The sequence below is a fragment of the Quercus suber genome, unplaced genomic scaffold (genome assembly GCF_002906115.3).
Source record: "Quercus suber isolate HL8 unplaced genomic scaffold, Cork oak 2.0 scaffold_64, whole genome shotgun sequence".
NCBI classification, from domain to species: Eukaryota; Viridiplantae; Streptophyta; class Magnoliopsida; order Fagales; family Fagaceae; genus Quercus; species Quercus suber.
Window position 1 is genome coordinate 941,916 of NW_027069529.1, and position 9,790 is coordinate 951,705.

The 9,790-nt window shown below is 35.2% G+C and overlaps 1 protein-coding gene across 1 annotated transcript; it reads right to left on the bottom strand.

Moving 5' to 3' along the window:
* Window positions 1–7,949: 7,949 nt before the first annotated feature.
* On the bottom strand, window positions 7,950–8,972 carry LOC111995835 (uncharacterized). Its single transcript, XM_024027782.2, has one exon. The coding sequence runs from the start codon at window positions 8,753–8,755 to the stop codon at window positions 7,985–7,987; it is 771 nt and encodes a 256-aa protein (XP_023883550.2). The 5' UTR covers window positions 8,756–8,972; the 3' UTR covers window positions 7,950–7,984.
* Window positions 8,973–9,790: the final 818 nt, after the last annotated feature.

Genomic DNA, 9,790 nt, shown 5'->3' on the forward strand with positions numbered 1-9,790 from the left:
TGGAAAAAATCAAAATAAGAAATTAAGAATATAGTCTATTTGGTTGGCCTTAGCTTGATTTATCTGGACATCAATTTTCTTTCCCACGAAAATTTTGACTTATCTTAAAATATTTTCTAAACCAATGCTCTTAGAATATCTATCAACTTTTTCCTTACAAAAATTAGACAGGATTTAAGTAATTCTAGAGCTCCCAAAGGCAAAAAAAAAAATTGGGTGGAGTTACAAAAAAAAATTGTTACATTGGATGGATTCTGTCCTAGATGTTGATGCCTTTTTAAAGGTATCAATATTTATTGTGAATGAGTCAAGCATATTGCATTGAGATTTGGTGTCCATACTTGTTCCTACAGTGTTTATTAAAAGAAATATAGTTTTTAGTAATTTTAACGTTACATGTGTGAAAAAAAAAATTAAAACTAGTTTTTAAAGAGGAATAGTTATTCCTCATTTTGAAGAATAGCTATTCATAAGGAATGACTATTCCTTGTAATAAAAACATAACCAAACTAAAGAATAACTAAACCATAGGAATAACTATTACATTACAACGCCTATTACAGTCTACCAAACATGCCCTTAGGTGAAACAAAGTTAAAAGACTAAAACATCATTCTTCAAAATCAATTAAAACAAAATCCAAATTTTGCACATCTCCCTCTGTCTCGCGTGCGTGTCATCCTCTTCCCTAGATTCAGTTTCTTATAAAGCCTAAATCCCCAAAAATAGATATCTAAAATCTTCTGATATTCTAAAATCTAATAAAAAGGTTCAATTGCATCAAATTAGAAAACGCAACAAACTACATATTCATCACACCATATATTCTCAACATCAAAGGTTAAGGTTGAAGTGCTACTAGTTTAAGATCTCAAGTGCTTATCATCAGGTATGGTCAACTGCCAAGCAATCGGACCCAAAAAATAAAAGCCAAGACTTAAATAAGTCTAGGCATGGCAATTTTTAATAAAAAGAAGTTGAAAAAAAAAAAAAACTAATTTTCTCATAAGGTTCTAAAGAAAATCCTACATTAACCGAACTACAAAAAGGTTGTTCGGATTGGTGAATTCATCAATAACAACCAAATTAAAGATATGTTTCGGGAAAAAACATTTTCACCACCCACCTAGAAAAGCTAGTAACAAACACCATATGAACATCTAATGGTTGAATATGTTATGAACGAACCCCAACATCAGCTAGGGCATGGCCACCTTGATCAGCCGAACCATGGCTGTTGTAAGACCGCCCACCTCCCCTGCAACCCCTTCCTCTATTGTTATATAATAGTTCCAGGGATAATAATTTCTAGGCTATTCATAATAGCAGAGGGAGATCTGGAAAATTTTGGGTTTTGTTTTAATTGATTATGAAGAATGGTGTTTAAGTAACTTTGTTCCACCTAAGCAAGAGGCATGTGCTTGTCACATGCAGCAAAATTCTGTTAAATATAACAGTAAAAATAACACCGAGGTCCAAAGTGTAATAAGTGTGATAGTTTAGAGTGCAAAGTGTGCAGTTGGATAGTTTAGGGTGCAAAGTAAAATCTAGTGCATAGTTTAGGGTAGTAAAATATAATTTCCCCCCCNAAACCTCGTTTTCAAGCTTCGAGAGCTTGAGAAGAAGAGCCTCGCGGTCCTTTCTCTGCATGACCGCCTCGTCCAACAGCCCCGCCTCTCTGAACCTCTTCCAATCCTCCATATCTCCGCCGCCAATCTCCGCCGCCGCCGCCTCACCGCTCAGCGAATCCAACGGCGGCGGAATATCAGCAAACGCCACCGCTTTACCCTTCCCCGTCGCCGCCGCCGAAGCACTCCTCGGCGCAATTGCCGTCACGCCGGCCACGCCTCTCTCCTGCGGCGTGAACATCGCCGAATCCTCCGGCAACCAAAAGAAAAATCCGAAACCCTAGATTGATACTATAGCTTTTGCAAGAATGAATGAAAGAAAGAAAGAATTACAGATCGCCTCTGAACCGGCCGAGATTTCGGAATGTATCGGAAAATAAACTGAAATTAAAAGGTTTTGAAATTTTGATTTTGAATTCAAACTCTTTTTTTTTTTTTTTTTTTAATTTCTAGGTTTTAATTTTTGATTTATTGTATTTGGGTTTTTGTTTGTGGATTGAGTGCAATGTGAAGAGTGAGGAGGTGCGAAGAAGGGTCGGGTTCTTTGTTTTTTGTTTTTGTTGTGAATAATGTGATTGCGCCCAGCTTGTACTCTCATTTTACTAAAACGGCGTCGGTTGTGCCACGTGTGCGTTATGTCCGAATGGGCTGGGTTTGCAAGTTAATAAAACAAAGCCCATATCTCATGAAGAAAACACAAAAGCCCCTCAAGCCCAATTTGAAACCATCCATAGTAGGTCTAATTTTATTTGCCCTATGATCTTCATCTTCAATCTTTTTAGGTTTCTAAAATAAAAATTACTCAAAAAGTAGAAGAAAATAAGAGATAGAAGGAAGAAAATGCAATACCAATGTTTTAAAAACTGGACCGACTGGAAAAAGGCTAAAACAATTAAAAAATAGGGAAAATTGTCAAAATCGGAAAAATCGATCAAAAACGGGGAACCAGAAGCAAGTTCAATTTTGCCCTAGTCTAGTTTTTAAAACTGTGGGCAAACTACAAGTGGAAGGATTAAAAAATGAAAACAAAACCCACAAACTTTTGTCATTCAAGAGCTATCTTTAAAATGCAAAACCTAAAATTCAGTTGTTTAAGAAGTGAAAAAATTTTCTGTCGTAAACATTCACTAAGTCAGGTAGTGTATATGGTCTTAATTGTGCTCAAAAGTGAAGAACTTCTAGTGTAAAGAGAACAATGATATGTATGTGATTATATTTGATTCTAAGACATAATAGTTTTGGTTTATGCACCAAATCACCATCTCCTTTTTTGGAATCTTGAGATGACTTTGCTAAAAGAATGTTTAAATATAAAAACACATTCTTTTATGCATAATATTACATGTTAAAGATGAACATGAGTTGTCAATTTACTTCTCATATTCTCTTCTTATTTTTTGAAACATCCAAAACAAGGGGAAATTATTTTTTTTTCCCCCTTTACCTTTTTTTCTTTTCCCTCCAAACTTCCAAACTTATTGGCTAAGTTCCTTATTTAAATTCAATCATGTGATTGCATTAGCTCCTTCTCAAACAAAACAAAAAACAAAAAAAAAAAAAAAGGAAAAAAAAAAGTGTATTGCATTAGCTAATAAGTTATATAGTTAAATTTAAAAGAAATGCTACATCCATAATATTTTTCACAAATATTTTTATTACAAATCATAGATAGTTAGTTGTTTGCCCTACCAATAATAACCTTAACACATATCGTTTTGAATTTATTGTGAAAATGTATGGATATAGAATTTCTCTAAATTTAATTATTAAATATCACCCCAAAAAAATGTATAACATTTTTTTATATATGATATTGGTAAATTGGAATTAACTCTTAAGTTAAATTGGAAGCCAAATTTAATTAGAAGAGTTAAATTGGATTTTTTGGGGGGGGGGGGGGGGGGGTGTGTGGCGGGGGCAAAAGGCTTCAAATTTACTAACTTCTATTTTCAGCAACTTGAATAATGATGATAGGTAGCCTTTGCAAAACTCACACCATTCATTTCTAACATAAAAAGTAGCAAGAGCCTTTTACCAAGCCACACAAGATGTCAAAATTTTCAAGTACTAGAATATGAAGTCAATAGTAAGAGTATAAATTCAAAGAGAGACACATATCAGTTATGACATCAAAGATTGCAAAAATTCCAAAGAAATAAATGTGAGCTCAGGATCTACAACGAGAAGTAGAAATTTTTTTTTTTTAATAAAAAAAAAAAAAAAGTAAGGTTAGACTTTTCTTTTCAGGTTGAAGTCAACTTTGTCTACAACATGTTGACAAAAGACAGGTTAAAAAGTATGAATACATGGCACAAGCTCATTCAGCAAAATTGCAAAAAATATAGCATACCAGTTATGTGAAGTTCTGTTCACGGAAATGCCTACACTTCTCTGGACTAACGCTTAAAATATAGCGTTTAGCAAGATTTTGCAACTTCTAACCTTGAAGCACGGGAATTTCGTTTAGTGGTCATTTAGGATACGTAATTTTCATTGCTTTATTCTGCTTAAAAAATAAGCTGGGAAAAGAGCAGTTGTTGGAAGAAAAGTAAAGTTCTAAAAAGTTGTCGACATAGGACAGAACAACAAATAACAAACCTGTACAGATCTGGAGAGCTGATTTTAAGGATTTAGTGTTAGGTTTTAGAGACAAAAAGGCTGAAAAAATAATAAGGATTATAGGGTGTCTGTCTAATGGCAAAAAGGAATGGTAGTATTTGACTATTTGGGAATTAAAAAAATGGGGAAAAAAGAAAACCAAGATCTGGGTTTTTTATTTATTTATTTTTTTTTTCATTCCCAAATCCTAAAATTATTTTTCCTATCATACTTTTCATTTTCCAGCATTTTTTGCACCAAAAACCAACCCGAAGTCCTCAAAATTGAAGCTTTCCAGTGCTGATTTGATTTTGTTCTCCTTTGTCCTATGTCAGCTTTTAATACAAGAGAGAAAAGCAGAGACCAAGAGAGGAAAAAGAAGAAAGACCTATAAAACTAAAGACTTACAGAGATGTAACAGAGGCGGGTGTGTGATTGAATGATTCAAATACAAAGAGATAAAATACAGCTTTGTCTTCTTCAACTCAAATAGTTCTCAACAATCCAAGAAAGTGTTCAGAGAAGAAATAAAGAGTTCAAAGTGGGAATACAGAAATCTTGCTGAATAGGTGAGAACCCATAATGCCCTACAACAAGAGGAGAGAAAAAAGAAACCAAACCAAAAAAATGGAAGAGAACTAATAAAATCCGAGGATTGTAAGAACAAAAAAGATAAAAAGAAAAGAAATGAAAACCTAGTGAGATTAAAGAGAAAGGTGGCTTTTGTGATTGATTGGCATTAGTAGACCTTTCTTCCTACCCATCCTTTGCTTGTTTTGTTAAAACCTGAACATAAACCCAAAGAAGAATTTTTTTATAGGATGAGGAGAGAGAGGGGTTGATTTCTCAATTAGTTGTTTATTTTAATTTTTTTTGTTTTATGATGGTGGGCACAGAGGTGAGTTACAGTTGTGTAGCAGAGTTAGCCTCAGGTAGGCAGACTGATACTTTTTAAACCACAAGTGATCAAAGCGCAACGAGCCCAAACCAAGGGTCGGAAATGTGTAACTACCCTTCTTTTCTTTTCCCTGCAAACTTCTTTGAAAAATTTTGTGCTGCATCAATCTGGTTTACTGGTAAGACTTTCTATGTTGCAGTACATCATGGAAATACTTAATTGAATTTGATTACAAAAATCATGAGACAAAAACCTAAAATGCAATTTAAAAGAAGCATAATTAATAATCTTCAATAAAAGATAACTAAAAGAAAACACAGAAATTCCTAAATCTCAACCCAGATAACTCCATATATGTTCTGGAACTTAGAAAAATAGAAAATATAGGGTGCCAATGGAGGGAAGGAGGAAAGATTGTGAGGGGGGTTAAGTGTATCTATTCCTGAAGGTGCGCCCCAAACTCAATAAAAGAGAAAATCTCAACCTACACGGCTCATCTTAATTCTTATGGAGCAAAGTTTAATAGCAAGTTACTTTTAAAAAGAAAAAGTACAACAGAAACCGACAAGTACTTCACATAGGTGATTCAAGGGACTTGAGGCATTTGGATATATAATTTTATCAATTTTATTAATTCTTATGAAAATAAGCATTAAAAAAAATAAAAAAAAAATAAACCAAATTATCCTTTTTTGGGTCATCAGTGTTTTTTTTTTTTTTTTTTGGGCAGGATTAAATTAAATTAACAGACAAGTTTCTAATAAAAATGACTAGGAAGCTTTAAAGTGCATTTGGAGTTGCATAAGAACAAAGCTTAAGGAACTACAAGTAAAAATTAACAAAGAATTGTCCATGCTGGCTTTATATTCAAGAGAGCATCCCCCCCCCCCCCACCAAAAAAAAAGAATATCATTTTAGGAGGGAAAGGCCAATATAGAAAAGTGAATGCCATTCACCTCCCCTCTGCTCCCCCTCCTAATTTTTTAAACATTCAAACAAGGGGAGAGGTAAACCATTCTCCTCCCCTCTCCTCCCTTTAAACTTCCAAACACTCTGTTAGTGCTCCATGGAGCCCCTGTTGCGTATAATTAATGAACTATTTAGTATTTACTTTTATTATAGTGATCCCAATTATGGTATTTTTGTTCTAGATTGGTAAATTTGAATTTACAAGTTAGAACTTATAGAAAACACTGACTTACTAAAGTGATGAGCGTACTTTATTTATGAAAATACAAAAATATGAATTTTAAAGAAAATCAAATTCTATTGAAGGAGGAATAATTTTCCATCATAAAAGGCATCCATCCATCTAATCATGATTTAACTGGATAATGTTTTAAAAAAGCTATAATACTCTTTTGGCATGATAGAAATGTCTTGCTTTTTTTATTAAAAAAAATTAATTAATTATTTTTATTTTTTGTTTTGGTGTATCTCTTGTAAGCTTTGCCGTTTTCAATGTAAGTCTATTGCCTGTTAAAAAAAAAACCTTGCCTGCATGTCTTACANTTTTTTTTTTTTTTTTTTTTTTTTGGTGTTGTTGTAGATTCGGCATTGAGAGAGAGGCTGAATAAGATTATGGCTTCGGACTATTTCACCACCTCGCCGGAAATGAAGGCTCCGGTGGAAGTTGCAGCTGGAAATTACGCCTCTTTCCAGGTACCGATCACGGGGCCAACACAAGTGGAAGGTTCAGTTGCTCAGTTCCAGCATCAGGTTTAACTTTTTTATGATTTCAGTTTTGTTTTCCGCTATTTGGATTTTGATATCGATAAATTTGCTTTTTTGTTATGGCTGCATTGTGTTCGGTCTTATATTATTCGTTATGATATAGATTTGCGCATTGCTTTATTCGATGACTTGCATTGTAGTCTTAATATGAGAAACTTTGTCAAGGAATTGGTGTAATAATGTATTTATAGTGGTTGGCGTTTTACTCTGTAAATGTGAACAATATTTGATTTTTCTAGAAGCTTAAGATGATTTGTTCGGGTTACACTAAAGTGATAATAGTAATGTGACTGCGTGTATCTTTTTATGTGCTTAAGATGTGTTGGGAGTTGATAATTAGCACTCACATTGCTAGAATCTACTGACAGTGAAAAAAGAAATTTTGGTAGCTAGTTCCCATTTGTGCAGTAACCTATGGATTATAGAAACAGTGAATGGGTTTTTTTGTTGTTGGACTCATTATATATGAATGTGTAATGGAGTGTATTAATTTTTGGTAATATATGAAACACAAAGGCCTTGAAATAACTATAAACTGGCCAATATAAACCTTTCTCATTTCTGTATTATATAAATAGGTTTCTAGTTCCTACATTGAATACTGGGAGATGGGCATTAAAGCCCATAGATTTTCAATCTTAAAGTGCATGCCTATTCAAAAAAGAGCATCACAAAAGCAAAACAATGATGAAAAAATATTTTTAATAAGAGTAGTTGACCAAAATGTATAAATCATTAACAGTCAGATGCAATTGTCACATTGGTCGAGATAGGTGCTGTGTTGACTGGTATCTGGCATGCTGTTTTTTGTAGTGAATTTCTAATTATGGTGACACTGCCTTAAGAACCTACCTTTGCTGTTCTTTTATAAGGATGGGTTTTTGGTATGCTGTCAACAGAACTTTGCAATCTTAGAAAACATATGCCTTTTTTTTAATCATAAACAGAATAAACGCCTGTCAGTATCCATGATTGACTGGTTTTTTATTCTTGTGTCTGTGTCCCACACTCCCACTGTCTATATGGTTGCTCCAGCTCTAGAGTGTGTTTGGATGGGGAGTAGTAGAGGAAGGGGATGGTAAGGGAAAAAAAAAAAAAAAAAAAAAAAAATCACACACACAATTCTTCAAAATTGATTCAAAACAAAGAGAATTATGTTCAAATCAAAGATTATACAAGTAAGGTTGGCGTTGGAATCAATAGGCCGATCGGACTTAGCGAGCCAGAGCTTCGCGTGCTCGATGCATCGCAATAACGCGTTCTTATGCGACAAGCTCGAATCGACGGGACGAGACATCAACAAGCCGCCGAGCAGCGAAATCGAATCGAGGTCCCGCTCGCCGAGCAGATCGGTGGCGTCGTCGGTGACGTAATCGTAGGTCAAGCAGCATCCGCGCTCGTGAGTCCTCGTCAGCATCGTGGCGGTGAAATCTCCCTGAGACTTCACGTCGAAGAGCGAGCCGAAGTAGAGCAGATTCAGAAGATCCTCCACGTGGCCGAGGTCAGATTCGTCGTTCCGGTTCTGCTCGTCGGAGGAGGAGGCGGTGGATTTGTAATTGTTGTTGTTGTTGTCGTTGTCGTTATTGGTTTCGGTGTCGTCGGCGGCGGAATCGGAGGGGGAGAGGTGGAGGCGCTGAGTGGAGAGAGAGAGCTCTTCGGCGACGGCTTGGGCGAGAGGCTGGCGGAGCTTGTCGAGCTCGTCGATGAGAGCTAAGACGGCGGGTTTGGAGCGGAGGACTTCTTCTTGCTCCTTGTTGATCGGTTTGCCTTGGGCGATGGCTTCCTCCATCTGAGTTATGCGGTTGAGCTTTTTGCGCAGCGCGCGGAGGCGCTTGTTGATTAGGTTCAGGACTGGACCCTCTGACACGTCGGATGATGACGCCGCCGTCGCCGCCATTGGCTTTTGTGTGCGTGTGATTTGGTTTTGTGTGTTTGGTTTAAAAAGGGAACCACCGAGAGAGGTGGTTTTGTAGAGAGAGAGAGAGAGAGAAAGCGGCGAGGGAGAAAAAGAGTGAGAGTGGGAAAGAAAGAAAGAGAGAGAGAGAGAGAGACGTGTGAGCTGAAGTGGGGGGGTTTGGGTGGGTGGATATTGAGTTGGATCGGTGGATAGGGTTTTAATAAGGCTTTTTAAAGGGGGACTTTTTAGGGGGGTGAAGTGAAATAGTGTAGGTTTAGTAGGGGGTTATTATTATGGGATTATTATGGGTAATGACTTTGAGCTGGGGTGCACTTCTTTTTGGTTCCATTGGATATATATTATTGAGATTTTGAAGGGTTTTTAGGATTTGGGATTAGATGTAATTATGTAAATTAACCCTAAGTGCCCTTTGTAAATAAATAAATAAACTGATTCTCAAAAGAAATAAATAAATAAATCAATTTTTGATTTTTTTAAAAGATAAAATTTTAACTTATAAATGTCTTTATCATCAAATTAAGACACTTGTTAGTATTTAGTATAGGTAGAGATTGAACAATTTACTGGTTAAACTAACTGAAACTAGTAAAATGTTGAGCTAACTTATTTAGTTTAAGCGAAGATTGAACAATTTACCTTATTTGACTACAAGATATTTTACTGATTGAGCTAACTGAAACTCATTTAAATGCTTGTTAAAATCGTTTGTTTGTGCTGTTATTGGTTAAATTTCAATTAGTAATCTAGTACTAGTAATATATCATTTGAGTAGAGTATGCCGTTTATCCCTTCATTATCATTGTCAACCAATTATTGGCTAATATAATTGGATTGGGGAATGAAAAGAAAAGAAAAAAAAAATTTTGAAAAATTAGTTTTTTTCTTAATTGGCTTGGTGAAAAAGATAAAAGGATAAGGAATCGGAAAGGCTCGGCATTTTTATTTCGTTTTATTATTTTTTTGACATCAAAGATAGAATTTCGTTTTATTATTAATAGGAGAGATAAAGACCAC

Bases quoted from the DNA above. Each gene is read 5' to 3' on its own strand.
- LOC111995835 (XM_024027782.2), bottom strand. From the start codon at position 8,755: ATGGCGGCGACGGCGGCGTCATCATCCGACGTGTCAGAGGGTCCAGTC.